Source organism: Chlorocebus sabaeus, chromosome 26 (genome assembly GCF_047675955.1).
Source record: "Chlorocebus sabaeus isolate Y175 chromosome 26, mChlSab1.0.hap1, whole genome shotgun sequence".
NCBI lineage: Eukaryota > Metazoa > Chordata > Mammalia > Primates > Cercopithecidae > Chlorocebus > Chlorocebus sabaeus.
Window position 1 is genome coordinate 56,963,987 of NC_132929.1, and position 22,482 is coordinate 56,986,468.

The 22,482-nt window shown below is 43.6% G+C and overlaps 1 protein-coding gene across 5 annotated transcripts in view; it reads left to right on the forward strand.

The window, feature by feature from the left end:
* Window positions 1-22,482, forward strand: part of CEMIP (cell migration inducing hyaluronidase 1) — a 172,344-nt gene that overhangs the window by 1,940 nt on the left and 147,922 nt on the right. For 2 of the 5 annotated variants that reach the window (XM_073012389.1, XM_073012387.1), the window contains exons 3-5: window positions 629-818; window positions 1,390-1,591; window positions 9,504-9,596. The exons of 1 other annotated variant lie outside the window; for it this stretch is intronic. Coding sequence is in view for 2 of the 4 variants with exons in the window: in XM_073012387.1 (XP_072868488.1) it covers window positions 9,565-9,596 (32 nt within the window). In the remaining 2 variants the exon portion in view is untranslated. Of the gene's footprint in view, window positions 1-628; window positions 819-1,389; window positions 1,592-9,503; window positions 9,597-13,353; window positions 13,512-20,561; window positions 20,813-22,482 lie in introns of those variants that run through there. 2 more of the 5 variants (XM_073012388.1, XM_073012390.1) reach the window with 2 other exon arrangements.

The following is a 22,482-nucleotide window of genomic DNA, read 5'->3' on the forward strand; positions in this document are numbered from 1 at the left end:
ATAGAGAATGCAACCGGATGTTTGCAAAAGCAACTATGCTTTTCTGATCCTAACAGTTTTGTTCAAAGCCCATGACATTCTTAAAGCAATTTCCAAAGGCTCCTCTTTAGCCCATTAGATGACTTTTCAAGTTGGTTACTTGAAACAGGGTGGAAAAACCTGTAGGGTTTAATCTGTGCATCAAATTAAAGATCTCCCTCCTCTGGTAAGAAATGACGCTGGATGGGGCTCTTTTTGTCATTTCCACCCATACAGAAGTGTGTATTTCCTTTATTTTAAAATTACAAGAAACCCAGGTCTGCTTTTTTGGTGACTGACAAAGGCCCATGGAGAGTAAAAACAATTAAACACTTCTTATAAAAAAATTTTGAGACAGCATCTGTGACTTTGGGAAAATTGCTCAAATGTTTTGTGCCTGTTTGCTGATCTGTAAACTGGGAATAATGCAATCCCATCTTGTAGGGTTGCTATGAGAATTACAGTAATTGGTACAACATAAAGCATTTAATCCAGTGCTGAGCACAGAGAAATCTTTTAAAATGATAGCAATTACAGGTATATTTTAAAGACAGTTGTGCATTTCTTTTGAATTATGTTCACCAACCCTTTGTCCTCTCTCTTAACCTAGTAACTGTTTGATAGGGGCTCCATCTTCACTTTATTTTGCATCCAAGAACTTGTTGATGGAATTGATGAAAATTCTGGAATTGATCACAATGCAAAAAACTTCTTATTTAAAGACAAATGGAAGAATTTTTATGTGATAAAAATCAGTCAACTGTTTTCCCCTACCTATACTACTTGGAGGAAAGATAAAAGTAAGTCATTTTCAAAATATTATCACAGCCCTCTGGTTCAGATGATCAGTTCTTCCTGATTGTTCTTTCACGAGAATGCAAAGTCTTCTAAGAGGCTTTGTTGTCTTTCTGGGAGTGAAGTACTCTTGGGTATTGATGGGGAGTGGCCTCCAAGGCCTGGTTTGTAGATCACTCCAGGATGAAAGCTTTATGGAGTGGAACTTTGTCCAGGGGTTCACTGAGTGGTCATTGCCAAGCAGGAAGCACCTTACTTCATGCTTGAGCCTTGCTTAGGTGTGAGATTCTGACCAAGACACTTGCTCTGCCCAGAGCAGTGGGCACTTACTTGATCCCGGCTGGACTGGAGGGTCTCCTCCAGCTCTGCATTTCAGGGTTCTGTCTGGTAGACATCACTAATACATGACACATCACAGAAGTTTGGAGAATGCAATTGTATAGTACCCAATCTTCCAGTTAGAGTTTTTTTTCACAAAAGTGTGTGTGTGCGCGCATGTGAGTGTTTTTATCCCTGTCAGTTTTACATTCTGGTGCTCTTAGATTTTTATTCTTCTCCTCCTTCTGCTCTTAATAGCTCAGAAGGAATCTTAGCTTCTTCCATCTAAAAGGATTGGAGTTGAAGAATACATGCTACAGATGCTCAGAATCTTTCTATGAGATTACTGATGATATGAATGGAGCAGGAGGATATGGGGCCTTGGATGACCTTGAATTCCTGACTGTCTTCTGTGGACTCCTATGCAGATTCCAGTTTCCAACATACATTTGGCTTTCTGGTAAGAAAACTATTGAACTTCAGGACACTCTTGGAGTGAAGGGCCAATGAGGGGAGGAACTGTCATGAGAAGTGGTAGAAACGAGCTCTTCATCAGTCCTGTGGCATTCTGCCTGTTGCAGCAGTACCTGAATCCTCAGGACAGACAGATCAAATGGCAAGAGTGGCATTCAATGGGGAAGGTCAGCAGGATGAAAGGGGTGAATTCAATTATTCTCATCAGCCTCCTTTGAAGCCTGCTGCTTAAGTGACCTCTTTTTATCACCTTCTGTGGTATTGGCAGAACATCACAATTTGATGGATTAAATGCAATTTGCATTTGCAGTTATAGTTCAAAAGAGAAATGCAAACATGTAGGTTGGGTTCCTAAATGGGAACAAAGTTAAGTTTGTGAGCTACATCCACAAGACTGCATATCTTTTCGAAGTATGCATAGACTTTTCAAAGTCTGGGCTACACATCTCTTTCTACATGATGGCACATACCCAGATGTTTGATCTTATCAGGGTAAAGCATCAGCTATCTCTCACTGCTTGGTTTTTGGCCATTATCTGGAGGCAGTTTCAGTTTCCTTTGGACAGTGAATAGGAAAGGATCACATTGCTACTCTCTTGTATCTGGTTGGGTTGGCAGGAGGCTGGAAGTGGCAGTGGGTACCAGGGGAGACTTCTTAGTGGTGGATTCCTTTATACCATTTTGTAAGCTATTCAACTGGGACTGACCCCCCTTTCCTTAAAATCTGGCAGGTGGAAACGTTGCTAATTTGAGTAGGATGGTGACTATCATGGTGACTTTTATTAAAGCTGCACCTCTTTGCTTTAGCCACTCTCTTCAGGGGCCATCTTATCATCTCTGACAGGTCCCCTAGTCCTTCTTTTTCTTCTGTGTGCCCTGGCACTAGGCTTTGTTCAACCTTGGCTCTTCAGAAGGGAGGCTGCTTGCAGAGAAATGTCATCAAATATACATTTGCTGTCTGCTTAGTTCCTTTGGTGTCAGGAAACACACATGCCCACCCAGAGGGAGAGGAGCTGCTACTCCTCTCTGCCCCTGTTATTTTTTAGGGCCTGTGCCTAGGCTCAGCTTGACTCCAGGAATCTGAGTCCACCCTTCCCTCCCCACCCCTGCAGGTGAGTGAGCCCTGGGGAGCACAAGCAGGCAGGCCTTCCTTGCACAGGCACCCGCTCAGAGCAAGGAGCTGGAGAGCCTAGCTCCTTGCACTAGGATGTCTTTGAGTCTTCCGAAAGGGCAGTCGTATCAGGGGTTTAGATGCAACTTCAGTTTAAAGTGCTTTGCCCAGACTTTGAAAACCTTTGAAGACCAGGTCTTTGAAAGCCCTGTGAATTTCTTTCTCTCCTGTCAGTAGGAGAGCCGCACCATTAGACATTTTCTGTTATGGAGAAAGCACATCTAGATAGTTGTTCTGGCATGGAAGGTGTCCATGCCAGATTGCTGTCTCACCTGTTTTTAGACATCGCACAGAGGGGAGAGGGCCACAGGCTTCCCCAGGAGCCTGCTGCACCCTTTGGCCCTCTCTGAGGTGAGGAGTTCATGCTGTTCTCCAGAGTCTTTGTGGCTGTAAGGTATGCACCCAGCACTTGGGACAAGGAAAGTACAGTGGCCTGGAGGACAGGCACCCTTTTCTGTGGCTCTGCCAGTCAGGAAAGATGGGAACCATTGGAGTGTTCCTTGGGGACTGCTTTATGGGTGCCAGTCACTGTGACTGTACTCCTTGCCTGGACTATCAACCAGGACCTGGGCAGGTTCCTCGACTTCTCTAGTGGGGTTAGGTTAGACCAGTGCTTCTTAGACTTAAAATATGCCAGCAAATCATAGCGGCACATGTTAAAGTGAGAGTTATGATTTGGCAGATCTGAGATAGGACCTGAGAGTCCACATTTCCAACATGCCCCCAGGTGATGCTGCTGATTCACAGAGCTGCCTTCAAGCCGTGGGGGCCTATGTCATTATGACTTTGATGACTTTCTGTGATTCTGATTCCAATTCTTTTTGGTGTAATTTAAGTCAGTTCCTGTTGTCCAAGTTGAGGAAGCCCAGCTGGTCTGTGCCCTCCTAATGACCTTATAATGACCCTTAAAATTCTTGGAGATAATTATTGTCGCCCCTAAGCCATCTTATCAGCAGACTAAATATCTTGGCCCCCTTTAAGTTTCCACTTTTCCCTGTCATAATAATTTTTCCAAAGCTCTCTGGATCGAGCTACTTTTAAGTGCAAAATCATTGTGCAAATGGCAATTTATCTTTGCCTGGCAGAGGCATTTGAATGTAATTTTGGTGGTATTAAGAGATCACTTGCGGAATTTCATCTAACTCTGGCTCCAGACACTGAGAATGCATGTTTACATTTAAACAACTATTTTAGACTCCAAAGATCACAGTTTCTTCTTTTCTGAACCTGAAAATGAAATTTAAGATCCAATTACCTTCCTCAACTCCCTCCCTGTGGTACTCCTGGGAGGATGAATTGGTCATCACCAGTACATTCTGGGTAGCCCAAGATACTGGTGTGCAATTGTGTTCTGTCACCCACCACCACAGTCGGAAGCAGAAAATAAGTTGAGTAAAAGTTTTTGATAATCTTCTATGAGGCAGGCCCTGAATGAGTCGCTGAGAAGGCAATTGAACACATGGTTCCTGTTCTCAAAGAACGAACAGCCTGGTGAGGGGACAGACATCCCAGTCAGAAGTTGTCATACAGGGTGATGGGGGCTAGGACAGATTAGTCAGGAGGAGTGGAGGGCAGAAGACCTGCTGGAGAAATGAAGAAGACCATAAATTCAGCCAGAGGAGATCCGAGGAAGCTTCACTGAGGGCAGATGAGGAGAGTCAGAAGCTCAGAAAGGCCTAAACCCCTTTCTTCCTGCAACCTCTCAGGTGCATGAAGTTTCTTACCTGCCTCAGGTGCATAAGCTCCCTTACCTGTCCAGGTATATAAGCTCCCTTACTTGCATCATGTGCATAAGCTCCCTGACCTGTCCAGACTCTGGGCTACACCGGGCATAAGAGAGAGTACTTCAGAGCAGCCGTTAGGCCTCTTTCCTTTAGTCTTCTACACTAGTAATTTAAAAATTACTTGAACCACAAAATGATTTTTCCAATAAAATCTTAGTAAATCCAATTTAAAAACTAGATAAGAAGTGGCTGTGTTTGGGGGTGGGAGCTGATTTTTGTCTTGAGATCTCTCAAAAAGTTCCAAAGAGCTTTGTGGGCTCCAAGAGGCACAGTCTGAAAAACTTCGGTCCTGGGTCATTTCATTTTGCTTTTGGCAGTCATATCAATAGTGTTAGCTTAGTTTTATTGCGGTTTGTGTTGCTGTGTCTTTTTTTTTTTTTTTTTTGTGACAAAGTCCCACTTTTGTCACCTGGGCTGGAGAGTAGTGGCATGAACACAGTTCACTGCAGCCTAGCCTCCTAGGCTCAGGTGATTCTCAAGCCTGCCAAGTAGTTGGAACTAATTTTAGCTAATATTTTTGGACTAATTTTAGCATTTTTGTAGAGATGAGGTTTCATTGTGTTGCTTAGGCTGGTCTAAAACTCCTGAGCCCAAGCAATCTGCCCACCACTGCCTCCCAAAGGGCTGGGATTACAGGTGTGAGCCATTGAACCTGGCCTGCTATGTCTTTTTAACATTCTGGATGTCTTGCTGTGTGTGTGTGTGTTTGTCCATCAAACAATTTTCAGTGAAAATTGAAAACTGGAATTAAAATTAAAAACAGAAATCTGGAATTATCGCATGCGTGATAATCCAACAAAGATGGGGTACGTGGAGGACCGGTGGGAAGGGCTGTATAGGATAGGTGCTGGTCCAGGAAACTCCAGCCTGTAGCTGAGCATGGGAGAGACAAACAAAGCTGTGAGCTTTTTGCAAAAATAGGCTTCTTATTTACAACCTGGTCTGTTAATCTTTTTAAATCTCCCAATATTTTTTATATAAAAGCTGGTAAGGAAAAAATACCTTATTTTCAGGGTTTAAAATTTGGCAAGTTCTATCCAGGATCTTGCATCCTTTTTCACTGATGTCAAAAAGCCAAATTTGATTGATTGCAAGATGTTTTGAAGGTGGAGTTTGAAAAGAGGAGGCAAGTCAGATGGATAGGAATGGAAGAGCTCTGCTGCAGAGGCGCAGTGGGGAGTGGGGGCTCCAATTTTTAACTGTGGCTTTTGTCTGCCTCCTACAAAGCTCTCCTCAAGGGAGAAAATGATACCCTGAATGGGATAGCACCCGAAGAGAGGCTGCCCCTCGCTGATGGGTGGTCCCAGGCCTTAGAAAGGGATCTGAAGAACCCTTTCTGGGCCTGGAGCCAGCTCTAAAAACATGATCATATGAATTATTGAAGATGGTGAGAGTAAGGCTTCTTCAGTCTAGAGAGTTTAGACAACACCTTCACCACTGGAAGAACCCTTCTAGGTATGTGAGGAACTCTAGCAGAGGGAAGGGGCACCCTGGCAGAGGGGTTTCCCTCTAGGATGGGCATTTGCAGTTGCCTGGCGCTCCTTCTGCCGGCCATAACAAAACACTTGCCCTGGACAGTGTCAAGGAACGCTGAGTGTTGGTGGGTGATCAGCAGCATCTCTTTCAAAGGGAAGCCAGCCTCCTGTCCGGAGGCCTTTGCATCAGCCCACATCACCATAGCAACTGGAACATACTAAAACAAAGACTGACTCCCAGACCTTGGGATTCAGCCTCCCTCTCTCTCCTACTTCCTAGATTTTTCCTCAAAGCTGGACTTAGGTTGGCTCCTTGGTTGTGCTTGATCTCTTAGCACTGGTAGCCACAGATCTTGGTTTCTAAAATCCCATGGAACTGTCTTGGGGGCTGGCCAGTGGTGAACCTGAGCCATCCACTTGTACACAGTGGCTGCTGCCTGAGCTCTCACCATGTGTGGACCCTTCTTCTCTCCAGCTTCTTGAGGAGGCAGTGGTAACTACAGGTGGGAGACAAAAACACTGATGCTCAGAGTTACAGAGGTGGTACAGGCTGATGCCCTTGGGTGTCTGTCTGGCTCCTAGTCCAAATCATTACTTGTTCACCTTCTCTGGAGGACTCTTATCATGCTGTGATGGACTTATTCCCAGCTTGGTCTCCTCAAGCCTCCTAAAGGCTCCCCTCAGGAGTCCTAGTGAATCCTGGGTCTCCAGTGCCTCCCAAGCCCCTGTCGGTGTGTAAAGTCATGCTCCTTCTTGTAAAGAACAGTAGGATTGAGCCCCAAAAGGAGTGCATAAGGGAGCTAGTTTGGGTGAACTATTAAAAAAAAATTTTTTAAGGCCGGGTGCAGTGGCTCACACCTGTAATCCCAGCACTTTGGGAGGCTGAGGCAGCCAGATCATTTGAGGTCAGGAGTTTGAGACTAGCCTGGTCAACATGGTGAAATCCCGTCTTTACTGAAAATACAAAAATTAGCCAGGCATGGTGGCATGTGCCCGTAATCCCAGCTACTTCGGAGGCTGAGGCAGGAGAATTGCTTGACCCCGAGAGGTGGAAGTTGCAGTGCGCCGAGATTGCGCCACTGCACTCCAGCCTGGCCAGCAAGAGTGAAACTCCATCTAAAAAAAAAAAAAAAAAAAAAAAATTTCTTTTAGAAGAAACTGGTGGTTTATGACAAGTCTATTTCAAAACTGATTGTGTTACAGGCGCTGAGTAATTCACTCTTATGCTAGTTTTCCAAAGGTTTGGGTTCAGGAAAACCTCAAACATAGTGGCTAAGTACTTTTCCTTTCCTTTCTTTTTAAAACCCTGTTTATTTTCAGAGGCGTTTAATCCATATGTTTTAGATCCATTTCCATGTTACTCAGCAAAAGATTGTTTTGCACCAACATTGCTGAGCCATGAGTGAGTCTGCTCGTCTCTCTTCCACTCCAACTGGTGCTTGCAGCTGAGCCCCATGCTCACGGCCAGACGACTCTAAAGCCTCATATTAGACACAAGGAAATGTAAGCACTAGAGGCAAAAGAAAAATCAATAATATTGACCCTATCTTTATTTAGAATTTTGATATTTCATTCATCGTGACATTTTTGGTGCTAATTTTGTTTTTTAAAGTGTTGCATTGCACGATTCTTTATATTGATGATTGAGTTTTCTGGTGGCCTCTTCAATTTTGTGCCCAAGGCAAGTGCCTCACTTATCTCACTCTCATCCTGTCCCTGGTAAACACCCACCTCCAGGGCCCATTCTGGTTGGAAGGTTAACATCCCAGTCAGTGTGGGTTCTGCTGTGGTCTCCCAGGCAGAGATCAGTACCAGAGACAAGGCAGACATGCCCTTTGGTGTTCCTAAAGGCTCCTCTGAGCCCTGTTGATTTGAATTTGGGGTGTGGGACTCCCAGAGAAAGTGGAGAAGAGAGGAACGTGTGTCCTTTTCAGACTTGGCATCTGAAGTTGCTCTCTTCCCTTCTCCCTTGTTTCCCTTCCTTTTCGGAGAGGGCAGGAATTGTGGTGCTCCATAGTAGAGTGTTTTGCAAATTCTGCTGGGCTGATGTGTCACTCGTCTGTGACTGCTTAAGAAGACACTGAGTTCATCAGATTTCTCAATTCAGTTCCTGGTAGTGAGAGAGAAAGCAGTTGGAGGATTTGGGCTTTGGGACTTCCATATGCAGGGATTTCTTCTTGCTTAAATGATTTTTTAAAAATAAAAAGGCATGGCCATCTCAGTGGTGTCTGTTTGGTTGGTAGCTTTGAAGAGGCTCGGAGGTTCCTCTGACCACATAATTGTGGGTTATGTGTATGCCTGAACTTTCCAGGTGACTGAGAAACAGCTGAAATCTGTTCTACATTTTAAAATCATGGTGTAATGTTACAAATGGTAACACATTAATATATCCTGGAATTTTCTGAGAATGACCATGTAGTGAAGTTCATTTTTACTGTAAACATCTCCATATAAAATTTCTTTAAATAAAAAGCTATTTTTGACATACAAAAAAGATGATGCTTCTGTTGAATCTTGCGTAATAAGCATGAACTCGAGCTTCTGCTCTGTTGAGGTTGTTTGAGGACATCACCCCTCTGAGCTCAGGGGGATCAAGGAGCAGAGAGGCCAAGTCACTATTTGAATAGAGCCCTGCTCACGATGGGCCCTTGGTGGCCATTGTGGGATACGTGGTGCAGAAATCTGTGGTTTCCCTCAGTGGAGATGGCTTCTCATCTCAGCCACGTCCCAGTACAATAAAGAGTCCTTTCTTCATTCAGAGACAGGACCTCTACTTGGCTCAAAGGCAGAGACTTTTCATGTTCTGTTTTACTCCCAAGGGCTGGCACATAGTAGGTACTCAAATATTTTTTTAAAAATTCAAATGAATGAGTCCTGCATCTGAGCACCAGCCCCCCAAGCATGTACATTTCTCAGTACGTTTGATATTGACCCTTGTGTATTCTTCTCTGGTATTTGAATGAAACTAAAGCCTGCTAGTCAACTTCTCAGAGGTCTGTACTCCTGTGGCTTTACGGTTATTTCCATCAACATCATTAATACTTAGTGTTTACTGGGCACCTAAAACATTCAGACTTATGCAGAGAGCATTACATGCATCATCTTATTCAAGCTTCCTGACAACTGTGAACAAGACATTGTCGGCCGGGCGCGGTGGCTCAAGCCTGTAATCCCAGCACTTTGGGAGGCCGAGACGGGCGGATCACGAGGTCAGGAGATCGAGACCATCCTGGCTAACACGGTGAAACCCTGTCTCTACTAAAAAATACAAAAAAATAGCTGGGCGAAGTGGCGGGCGCCTGTAGTCCCAGCTACACGGGAGGCTGAGGCAGGAGAATGGCGTGAACCCGGGAGGCAGAGCTTGCAGTGAGCCGAGATCCGGCCACTGCACTCCCGCCCGGGCGACAGAGCGAGACTCCATCTCAAAAAAAAAAAAAAAAAAAAAAAAGACATTGTCCTGTTTTGCAGATGGAGACTCAGTGAAGCTGCATCACTTACGCAGCTCCAGGTGGAGGCCACTCAGCTCAAGATGGTGGAGTGGGAACTCGGACCTATGTCACCGTGAGTCCAAAAGCTCTTCATAGTAACTAATGTTACTCGAATCTTGAATTTTGAAAAAGCATGTTGAGGGGAATATTAGAATTCACAGTAGATTGGATTCATAAAACAGTGTTCATAGAGTTGAATTCATTGAGAGTAATTGCAACCCGAATGCACTCATCGTTGACCCACCAATTCTTTCTAGATACTTGGGATTCAGAGATGACTCCATTGCATCTCCCTGCAATGGAGAAGCTCACAGTTTAGTTGGGGAGACAGACAGACATTCAACTACCTACAATCCATGCTGTAACAGAGGCATAAAGAAAGCAATATGGAAGCACTACAAAGTGATAGTAAACGACTTTGCTGGGGAAAGAGACAAGGTAGCATGGAGGAAGTGATATTTAATTGGGCCTTAAAGAAAAGTACAATTTCTCCTAGGCCAGAGGATGGAGGGTTAAGAAGGAAGGAATATCCTGAACTGAATGCAGAGGATCAAAAAAAAAAAAAAAAAAAAAAAAGATATTTAGAGAAGAACTAGAAGTTTCCTGTGGCTGGAAGTGAGATCATAAAGGTGGGGCAGGACTGTAGCTCCTTGAAAGCTGAGTCAGGGAGTTCGACTTTTCACCTGACTGAAGTGTGTGATCAGTTGGTGGGCATTAGGCCCTTGTACCTGGTGGCAGGTATCTAAGGTTGGGCTTGTCTTCCTCCCTCCCAAGGGTGGTGTTCTTGGTAAGAAATACATTCCAGAATCCCACTTCTCACTCTAGATTAGTGGATAATGTCACTGCTAGGGCTCAGTAAATACCCTTCAGCAAGAAGGATAACTGCACTGCCCAAAGTGAATTGTTGCTACCAGGATAACAGGGCCCAGAAGGCGATAGAGAGAAGATTAAGTCAGGGACATTTCAGGGGTCTTGTGGCTCGAGTCGCTGCCAACATGAGGTTTCTTCTCGCTGCAAGTAGAGGCTCCAAGCCCTTGAAGAAAATGTTCCGAGGCTCCTAATCCCAGGTCCTTGTCTCACAATATCCCTTTGGACTGATGCGCCCGTTTCCTGTATCCAGTCTCAGGGCTGGGGTGAGGAGGGTTTATCCTGTGGCCTCTGTGCTGGCTTTTCGTAAGTTGTGTAGATATTGTGATTTTTTCATAATTCTTCATGAATTCTTGGGCAAATTTCTAACTGCCTTGTTGACTGACCTGTAGTAGAGGTGGCAGAGGGAAAGTGGGATAAAGGGACAGCATTTCAAGTGAGACTCACCTTTGGGGAGGAGGGAGTAGTCACTACAAAGGGTGCAGATTCAGCTCAAATTTCGTCAAAGCTTAACTGGATGGGATGGATACTCTGAATGCAGTCTGGTCTGCAGATGCCCCCTGGGTGATCTTCCGTAGTCCTCATCTCTTCTCTGCACTGTAGTTGTCATCAGACATTTGGGTGATTTTAGCAAACTAAACCCACCCACAAATATTTTTTAGTGCCATCCCTGTACATGGACTTAAAGCAAATCTGAGTATGCCCACCAAGTAGCCAGAGGAGAGAAAAGTCACAAAGACTGGGTTCTGCCATCCAACAAAAACACGTTAAATTCAGATCACCAATATCTCCAAGATGGTTCTAATCAGACAAAAAGAGAGAAATGTGTAGTATTCCAGGAAGAGCCCCCTTAGGTTTTCTTGACTGCAAAATAAACTGTTCTCCATATTCTTTCTCCATCAGTTTGCATGCTCTCTACTTTATATCTTCCTTGGGTTGTAGAATATTAGAGCTAGTATAATGAACTGGGAAGGGGCATAAGTTTTGGAGCCCAACAGTCCCAGTTATAAATCTACCTCCTGCACTGATTAGCTGGGTGACTTTGGACAGGTTACCTCACCTTTCGGTGCCTCAGTTGCTTATCCATCCCCTAAAATAGGATGATTATATATTATTCTGAGTACCATGTGAACTAATACATGGAAACTTCTTAGAGTTATGATCTTGTACATACTAGGTATACAAAATAGCATGTCTCTTCCACTTGTCAATGTAGCTGATTGAATTAGCAGACACCGTATGTAGAGACAACCATGCTGTGACTTTGGGGGAATTTACAAACTTTAAACCTTTGACAAGCTATGGGCAGTAGCTGGTCCTAGAAAAAGCATCTGAATGGCCAAGGCATATGCTCTAGTGGTCCCTTGCAGAGTAAGAGATTGTGTCTCCTTGGTGTGGCATCTGTCAAGCTCAGCACTCCATGAGATCAGGAACTAGTCCATCTCAGTCACCATTTTATCTCCGGAACTGAGACATTCAGGCATGAACGTTATCCATAGAGGAGAGCTACTTACTAGCATTTCCTGAAATCTACTACTTACACTAACTTTATAAGTGCTTTACATATATTGGTAGGATACAGAATAGAGAAAGATAGTCCAAATCTTCTGACTTCTGGTGAAAATACAGTTTAAGAAGTGTAAAAAGCAGATTTGCTAGTATCTCTGTGCCCTGGCTCAGAATATCACATTAAGAAGGTAAATGTTGGAGCTGCAGGTTTTGAGATCTGCGTGGGTGGCAGCAGGTTGGTGCAACAGTGAAATTTGAAGGGCACAAACTCCTTGCCTAGCTTGGCTGTGTAACCTGTCCAATTATTTGCTTTCATTCAGGATGTCTTTCCCACTTCTGCTCTCTGAAAAAGGAAGATGTTGAGAGGCACATAATTAATTTGAGTGTGTAAGACCAATGCCCTCAAAGTTCCTTATTTACTTATCGTTATGTATAACTACACACATTATCAACATGAGGTTGAGTCTCCTGCGGTGGGTGTTTGTCTCTTACCCAAAGTAAAGGGAAGTGATTACCATTGAATGGTGGAACTCTGGTTATCACAGCCGGGTTTCCCACAGGTAGGACTACCCACAATATCAGAACAATTTATCCCTAATTATGGTTTTGGAAATGAAGCTTAGATGAGCCCTTCCTAAAATGCATTTCTCAGTAGCATCACTTCCTTGAGCTGTGACTAGATATTCTAAGGTCAAACAAATTTGAGACAAACTGGGCTAAACAAAGTTGACCTGTTTTCATTTTCCAATATCTTTTCAATGCCTTTGTAAACCAGCATGCGCCATGTCTCTCAGGGAGAGGTACGTAGTGTATAGTATCTCTCAGATGTGTTGGTCTAGGGAATTCCCTTTCTATTTTCACAGAGGACTTTCCGAGACTTGGGTGCTGTAGGACCTATGTTGGGGAAACACTGAGCTAAATATTCAGTAGTGGGATAGGATGAAAAACAAACACCACGTGCAATTGGGCATCCCCGCCAGAAATTCTTAATAGGTGCTCATTACAGTTTTATTAACACTAGGGTCCTCTTTGAACTTAAGTAGAATGCTTTTGTCAACTTGTTTTTGTTATTTATGATTTTATTTTTAAGTCAAAGTGTGCCGAGTGTGTTCCTAGTTTTGGGGATTTGAAAAGTGGGACAACTTGAGGTCAAAGACCCTCCAACAGTTTATCTTTGCCTTTCTGTTGTCTCTGATTTTTATCTGGTTTAACCACAGATAACCTAGTAGTCCTGCTTGGCCTCTAGAGAGGGTGGTAGCTTGTTCCAAATGGTCACCAATCAGAAATTTCTCCCTCACACAAAACAACAGTGAGCTTACAAAATTGTAGTATTCATATTCATATGACTATTTTCTTTTAACCGGAAGTTTTTCCTTTGCTTGTCTGACTCATTCACTCATTTATTCTCTCATTTAGCAGTTTACTGAAGAGCTTATAATATTGCAAAGGCTGCTAAGCTCTGGGGATGCAGCAGTGACCAAAATGAGCTGAGACCTGCCTGCATGGAGATTACAGTCTAGAGCAGTGCTGCCCGGAGACGTACAATGGGTGCCACATTTGGAATTCTGAGTTTTCTAGTAACCCCACTAAAACAAAGTTTAAAAAGAAACAGGTAAAATTGATTTTAATAATATACTTTTTTTCACCTCATACATCCAAAATATTGTCACTTCAACAGGTAGTCACTATAAAAAATAATGAGATTGTTTATGCTTTTTATACCAAATCTTCAAAATTGGTATATATTTTCTGCTTACAGCACATCTCAATTCGGACCCACCATATTTCCAGTGCTTAATAGCCACAGATGGCTAGTGGAACAGTGTAGGACTAGAAAGAGAGACAAATATAAAAAATAGGTAAGAAAAAATCACGGGCATATGTGATTCCAAACTGTGGTCAGTGATATGAAGCAAAGTTGATAGTTTCGAGGAAAAAAAATAGGGGATCTGCTGCAAGTGGCTGGTGGAAATAGAAGTGGGAGCAGGGAGAGAAAGCCTCTTTTGGCAAGCAACATGTAGGCAGAGCCTAGGAGGATGGTGAGCAGAAGATAGAAAGACCAACAGTGGGGGCAAGGACGTCCTAGGTAACAAGGATATGGAGAGGCCTCAAGATAGAGAGTGAGAGAAGTCCAGATTGGCTGGGGCAGGGAAAGTGAGGTGAGGAGCAAGGCAGGACTGAAGGGGAGGCAGGGTGAGGGGGCAGCAGGGGGATCATGCAGCATCTTTTAAACCACGCTCAAGATTGTGAACGTCATCCTGAAAGCAATGGAAAACATGAAGCAAGGGAGTTATATTGTCTGATTTTTCTGTTTTTGTTTTTGTTTTTGTTTTTTTAAAGGGATCCCTCTGGCTGCTCTCTGTCTGGGTAGGTGAGGGTGATAGGCAATAGTTGGCAAAAATAAATGCAGGAAGATGGCAGGGGATGCTACGGTGCTGGGCTGGGGACCTGGTGATGGTGGGTTGGAGTGGAGGCAGCAGGAAAGGAGAAGTGTGGGTGGATCCAACTGGTGTTTAAGAGATGAAATGGAGGCCGGGCGCGGTGGCTCAAGCCTGTAATCCCAGCACTTTGGGAGGCCGAGACGGGCGGATCACAAGGTCAGGAGATTGAGACCATCCTGGCGAACACGGTGAAACCCCGTCTCTACTAAAAATACATAAAAAACTAGCCGGGCGAGGTGGCGGGCGCCTGTAGTCCCAGCTACTCGGGAGGCTGAGGCAGGAGAATGGCGTAAACCCGGGAGGCGGAGCTTGCAGTGAGCTGAGATCCGGCCACTGCACTCCAGCCTGGGCGACAGAGCGAGACTCCGTCTCAAAAAAAAAAAAAAAAAAAAAAAAAAGAGATGAAATGGACAGACAGAATGGTGGAGTAGACATAGGATGAGGGAGAGGGAGGTGTCCAGGAGAACTCCCAGGATGTGGGATGAGCATCTTGGGGGATGTTAGGAAGACTAGAGTGGGTTTGGGCTGGAGATTATACTCCAGGACACTCTGGGCACAGCCAAGCAAGAAACCTTGCATCTTTTCAACAGGAGTTATTCATTGCTCTTGAAAAGCCAGGTTAGGTGCAGTGGCTCACACCTATAATCCCAGTGCTTGGGGAGGCCAAGGTGGGAGGATTTCCTGAGCCCAGGAGTTCAAACCCAGCCTGGGCAACACAGCAAGACCCCCATCTATAAGAAAAATAAATTGCCAGGTGCCGTGGCTCACATGTATAGTCCTAGCTACTTGGGAGGCTAAGGCAGGAGGATCACTTGAGCCCAGGAGTTTGAGGCTGCAGTGAGCCATGATTGTACCACTACACTCCAGCCTGGGTGACAGAAGAAAACAAAATTTTAAATGATATGGAGTTTTTTGTTATTATCTCTGAGGAAATGATACAAAATTACCTCTGATTCATTTTGCAATGTATTATTGCAGTAACACACAGCTTGTACCGGAAAATATTCTCATAAAGGGATGGCTTTTCTCACAACTTTAAACTTTAAAAATAGCATTTAATCAGAGCTTACTAGGATTTTAATTTCTTTGTTTGTTTATTTATTTCATTGTTTTTGAGATGGGGGCCCTCACTGTGTTGCCTAGGCTGGTTTCAAATTCCTGAGCGCAAGCGATCCTCCTGTGTCTGCCTCCTGAGCAGTTAGGACTATATGTACATGCCACCATGCCCAGCCTTAGCAAGTATTTTAAAGAGGGCTTTGAATTAGCTTCTCTTTGTGGATTACACTCAGAACTGTAGAGTGCTTCGTAAATGGATAGGGCTGCAGTGAAATCCACTGTCACTAATGTGTGTTCTCAGTGGGTCCATTTTTCATCCTGGAGAGCTCTGATGGAGAACTTGAAACCCAAGATGTAGTCAAAAAGAGACTGCCAGGAAATGAATGAGCAGACTCAGGGTATTCTGGATGAAATGCTCTTATTACAAAGACTCTTGGTGCATGTTCCATGTCCCACTTATGTGTTTGATAAGCCACCAATACATTTATCAGTCTGACCTGTTTACCGAAAAAGATACCAAGACTTGAGAGCTCTGAGTCACTGCCAGGTAGATCAATAAAACCATGAGATATTGCAGGTGCTTAGACCATTTATTCAGCAAACGTTTATTAATCAACCGCTCTACACCAGACATGGAGAATGCAAAACCCAGTAACTTATGGTCCTACTTTTCAATCTGGGAGCATGGGGTGGGTGAGTGGAGTCATGCGAACACATGAGATTAATACATTTTATGTCCATATAAGGCAAAGAGTGGGCAGAAAAGTGGTACCTTATTATTCTTGGGGGAATTAATCTTTGACTTGAACCTTGCAAAGCATAGTAAGAATTCGTCTGTTGATTAGAGAGGGCACTTTAGCCAAAGGGCAATCAGATAACCCAGTACATCAAAGGAGCCATGAGTGTCTCAGTGTGGCCAGGGTGTAAGGATGAAGCCGGATGTGGAGAGAGATGGGGCTCTGACATGAAAGATGTCCAGAGAAGTCTTATTAGGTAAAACTTGGAAAGGTTCCTGTAACACTTCATGGCACCAGTTTGATGGACCTGGCCAGAATTGCCTACGGGAATTGTGCATAGCAACCTGTGATTGTCAGAAATTGAGAAGTGGAGGTGATTGCAGATCATTATAGATGATTATAATGTACATCTACAATGATATAGGGTACAATGTGTATTTGAATATAATCTGGGATAATGATGTCTTTGGTGTAGATACAACCTCCATCACTATTCGATGCCACAGGGAGCACCTAGAGTGTTCCGGTGCTTTGCCAGGCATGAGCAGTGCTGGTGTGTGGAGGGTAGAGAGAGTGCAGGGAGGACAGGGGCATGCAGGGTCCAGCTGCTCCTGGGGTGCTCATGGTCTAAGCGGGTAGAGAGATGTTTACGCATGAAAAGCAACAGTCACACTGTTCACTGTTCTTTTCTGGGCACAAGGGAGGATAATGCATTCCACACTTTCATTGTTAGTTGTGGTCAAGTGTCTTGTCTTAGTGAAATAGGAACTGAAGCTGTGTGTGTCATTTCTAGAAGAAACGTACAAAAACTAACACACAATTCTTTACCTCCTCTTTCCTCTGCTGCAGTGACTGTCAATGGTGTGGATGGAGGGGCCAGCTTGGGTGCTTAGGTGCACATAACAGCACAGGGTCCTCCACACACCCACGGTGGACCTGGGGACTAGGTGAGAAAGAAGTCTTGCAGCTTTAGGTTCTTTATTACTGTAGCAGAGCATGACCCATCCTCACTAGTAAGCAATGCCAGGCAGTCTCCACTGTGTTTTAGGCCACTGTGTAGAAAGGAAATGCTCCTTCATTAATTAATTCATTCCACAAACATTTGGGTCTGTGCTCTAAGCACTGTGTGAAACCAGCCTGGTTCTAAGACTTTTGGAGGAAGGAGCAATAACTAGGAGTTGGAGTGGTCAACAGAGGCATTTTATTAAATTTTTAAAAAGAACGTACATAGTGCATGTGTATATACATATTACATATTTTTTCCATTATGTAAGCCACATAACCATGTTATTTCCTTATAACTTGGGAAATACAGAAATGAAAAAGAAAAACTCATAATCCTACTACTGAAGATAGACACTGCAAGAATTTTGATGAAATTTTTTTAGTGTTATTATTGTATATTTTTTACATAATCTTGATAGAATTTTACCTTGTACGTAACACATCTTAAAGTTGATTCATAGCATTTTCAACTTTCAAAGTCATCTTTTTAATTGCTATAAAATAACATCAAATTTATTTCTAAATTTTTACTATTAAACATTTAAAATGACCATTTTATATACGTTTTTTCCCAAGTTTTGCTGATTTCCATAGAATGATTTTTAGAAGTGTAAATAAACAAGAAAATGGCCTCCAAAGATTTATTCAAATTAACACTCTCACTAATTGTGTACAACAGTGTTATTTACACTAATATTTTATATTACTATAACTTAATAATTTTAATAGGTGAAAAATCATAGCTAATAGGTTTGTATTTCTTTGATAACTGTAGAGGTTGAAAGCCATCCTACATTTTTGTTTACTAGTTATTTTTAGTTTTTGGAATTATGTATTCATATCATATGCCTATTTATGTGGTATTCATACTTTTCTTATCAGTATGTTTGATCTCATTACATATTTGAAGTTTTCTCTCCTGTTCTTCCCTTTCAGTTATTTTGTAAAATATGTAAAATATTTTCATGCAGTTCAATGCGTTGATCATTTACATATTGATTTCTTTTTTAAAGGTCCTGTGGATTGATTTTTAAGTTCTTTGACCTGTCTCAAATTTATTTCAGTTCATAGTGCAAGGAGAAACTCTAACACAATTTTCCCTTCAATTTACTAACTTGTTATCCCAGGACAGCTTCAAGGAACAATCTTTCCTTTATCTGTTGATTTGTCCTGCCAGTAAAAGCTTATTTGATCCAGTTATCAGTGTGGAAGATGACAAGAATAAGATAAAGCTAGCACAGTGGGAATTCAGCCAGACATTTGATCTGACCATCTGGGCAAACTTCAGAGATTCAATCTTAGCAGACCAAGCCTGGGTGTGTCCCAGGTTTTGCAGAGATGTGGCCAGCTTAGGGATGTTCTGAACTAAGGATTTAGCCAAGTGAGGATTAGCCTGGAGTGGCACACTGGGCTGCCAGCCACCTTGAGGGCACTAGATCCAGGCAGTCCCTGCGTAGCACTGGTTGGGAGAGGAACTAGATGGCTCTTCCCTAAGGCCTCATCTGTGTTTCTCTCAATGAGTTGAGGCCTGAAACGGGCCACCTTGGAACTCCCACTTGTGGCCCAGTCTAGGGAAGGCCTGGTCTGGAGAGAAGTCACAATTTTGAGTGTCATATATAGCTTCTTCTGCAAAATGGGAGCTTATGAAAGGTTTATTCACAAATAGCGTATGGAACAGAACTACCCTGCACAATCCTGTTACCGAGCATCTGCCTGAAGGAAAAGAAAACCCTATATTAGTATCAAAGAGATACTTGCACTTATATTTTTATCACAATATTATTGACAATAGCAAAGATATGGAATCTAAGTGTCCATCAAAGGATGAATGGATAAAGAAAATGTATATATATGCAATGGAATACTATTCAGCCACAAAAAATAATGAAATCCCGTCTTTTGCAGCAACATGGTAGTATAACCAGAGGTCTTCATCTTAAGTGAAATAAGCCCTGACTTGATCACAAATTTTGTAAAATAATTCATTATTTTTTAGAGAGACAACCTCTCTCTCTGCCACCCAGGCTGGAGTGCAGTAGCATGATCATAGCTCACTGGAGCCTGGAACTCCTAGGCTCAAGCAATCCTCCTGCCTCAGCCTCCTGAGTAGCTGGGACTACAGGCACACACCACCATGCCAGCTAATTTTTTATTTATTTTTATTTTCATTTTTTTGTGGAGACGGGATCTCATCATCTTGCCCAGGCTAGTCTTGAACTCCTGGACTCAAGTGATCCTCCCAACTCAACCTCCAAAAGTGCTGGGTTACAGGCATGCATCACTGCACCTGGCTGGAAATTAGTTAATAGTCTATGTTGAAGGGGTAGCTGAAATCACCTCACCATCCTCTGGGTTTCCGGAGCACCTCCATTCTTATAGCCCATGTGAGTTGTATGGTGGGGCATGGTTCCATGTCCTTTCTTTCCCTCTGCCTGTGACTACCAAGAGAGCAGGGCTCATGTCATTTATTTGTAGAGTCTCAGGGCCTACTGCAGGATCTGACAGAGTCAATGACTGCGACCTTTGCGGAACGAATGAATAAAATCATTAATGGCTGAATGTGGCTGGTTTTTCCATGTCTTCCCACAGCTGGAGTACTTAATACTGGTTGAGACAACTCCTTTTAAACTGTTGGTATTTCTCTTCAATAAAGTCTTGGGAAAACCTTGACTTTCATGTCGTTTTACTTTGGGACTTTTTCCACAATCCAGGCTTTAGTTTTCATCAAACACATGTTATGATCATGCTCTTAAGGGGTCCTTACAAACCATCATCATGCCCTTGAGGGAGTCTTTTGAAAACCTTTCTTTAGATCAGAGTTAGAGAAGAAACTCACATCCTAGTAGATTTGCAGAGTAATTGACATTCTCACCATCTCTGTTCATATTTGAAATATTTCAGTACTCGATGTGGGGACAAAAACATTGAGTTTACACCTTCTAATAACTTTCCGAAAACCTGTTATAAAGTAAAACTGTTGATTCGGAGGTTTGTGGATCTCTGGGGATATAGCTCAGCCTTGGAACCCAGGGCCTACCATAGCTGGGCTACACCTTCCTCTCCAGCTTCTTGTCCGGCTGCTTCTCCCTTTCATTTTAGACTCTAGCAACATCCCAGAATTGTCTGGTCCTATTGATGCAATGCTGCTTGTTGCCATCTTGCTGCTGTAAATGCTGCTTTCTCTGCTCAATCATCTAGCAAACTACCGTTCATTCTTCCTGACCCTGCTGAGGCATCCCCTTCTTTGTGAAGAGTTCCCTCTCCCTTTCTCCAATGTATCAGTAAGCTACTGCTGTGTAACAAACTACCCCCAAGGCAGTGGCTTGAAACAACTGTGTATTATTGTCCTGGGGGTCAACCTGCTGGTTCTGCTGATCTGGACAGGCTTGGCTAATCTCAACTCCCTTTTGTGTCTATCGGCAGGACAACAGGAGGCTGGCTGGTCTAGGATGACCTCATTTATGTGTGTGGCATTGGCTAGCTCTCAATTCAGTGGATGAGGGTGACTGGACCATGTGTCTCTCATCACCCAGTAAACTAGCCTGAGTTTGTTCTCGAGATGACTGATGCTGTTCTGTGAGAGAGAAGGAAAGCATGCATGGCTTCTGAAGGCCTGGATCTCAAAACCCAATGGCACACCAGCACTTCTGCTGCTTTCTTTTGGCTGAAGCCAGGTCAGTTCACATTCAAGGGGAGGAGATTTAGACTCTACCTTTTAATGGGAGAAGTTGCATAGTTACATTGCAAAAGACAAGGATCTGAGGGGAGGAGGGAAGGAGGAGCGGAATGATTGATTGATTTTTGTGATCAATCCACTATACCCAGCTTTGGTAGAAGTACTTTGTAGTACAACTGGCCTTCCATACTGTGGGTTCCATACCTATAGATTCAACCAATTGCAAACTGAAAATATTTGAAAAATGTTTGCATCTGCACTGAACATGTACAGACTATTTTTCTTGTCCTTACAGGATAATAATACAGGATAACAACTATTGACAAAGCATTTACGTTGTATTAGGTATTATAAGTAATCTAGAGATGATTTAAAGTATACAGGAGGATGTGTGCAGATTATATGCAAATACTGCACTCTTTTATATTAGGGACTTGAGTATCTGGAGAGTGTGGTATCTGAGGGAGTTCCTGGAACTAATCTGCAGTTACCAAGGGACAACTGTAGTATTGTACTTGGAAGTACTCATGTGGAGTCATATTGTATTGTTTCTTTGAGTCCTAATTCTGCCAACATGGCCTGGTACTTGCATTAATCACAGCCTTCTATCCTCTGAGTGCAGTAACAAGGCACAGGGCACTGAGTGCAGTAACAAGGCACCTGAGAGTGGAGGTACCCAGGAGGCAGGCACCCTAAGGTGGGAAAGGGACATATGTACAGAATCATGGCTGCATGTCCTGAAGGCCGGCTTAAGCCGTCAATGGCTGCCGGGCAGGGTCAAAGCCCAAAGGAAGCCCTGTTACCTCTTTCACCCTTCCTGATGGCTCTGCCTCTGCCTTCAGCTGGGCGTGGGCAGGCCCTACCCACTGAGGCTCCAGCCCTTACCCACAGTGTCAGCAATGCAGCCTCCAGAGGATCTGCTCAGGCCCTGCCCACACACCCGGATGTTGACAGGGGCATGGCTCCAGCACCAGCTCTAATGGATAGTCTCATCGCTTTTAAAGTAATGACCATGGGGCGTGGGCTGGCGAGAGCAGTGACATCACTTTCCTGCAATTCTGGGTCAGTTCCTGCTGCTTTTCTCTGTATCTTTGAATGACTGAAATAAATCTACTGGTTGGGTACATTTCCTGGAAGATTTCTGACATGTTCACATATCTATCTTGGAATGTGGTCAGGAGAGCAATGGCTTTGGACTTAGAGGTCCTGGGTTCAAGATTCTGCTACTAGCTTGCTGTATGACTTGGACTAGCAACTTAAATTCTCCAGGCCTGTGTTTTCTCATTTGTACAATGATGGGAGGAACACCCTTGGTTTTGTAAAGAAATGGTGAGGACAAACTGGGATCTTTTATCAGAGCCACTGTCTTAGTCAGTTTGGGCTGCTATAACAAAGTTCCATAGATTAAGTGCCTTGTTAACAGCAGAAATATATTTCTCACAGTTCTGGAGGCTAGAAGTCCAAGCTCAGGATGCCAGCATGGTGGGGCTCTGGAGGGCTCCTAAACACCATTATTCTTCATTCATGCTTCTCAGAGCCCTAAGGAAGAGTGATTCCTTAGTTCAATTGTGAACTGCTCTTGCCACTCTGTACTTCCTCATGTAAAGAAACCAGACTTTACATCATGGGTGACCAGTCCCGCAGAGTTGTACAGAACCTCCCTTGGGG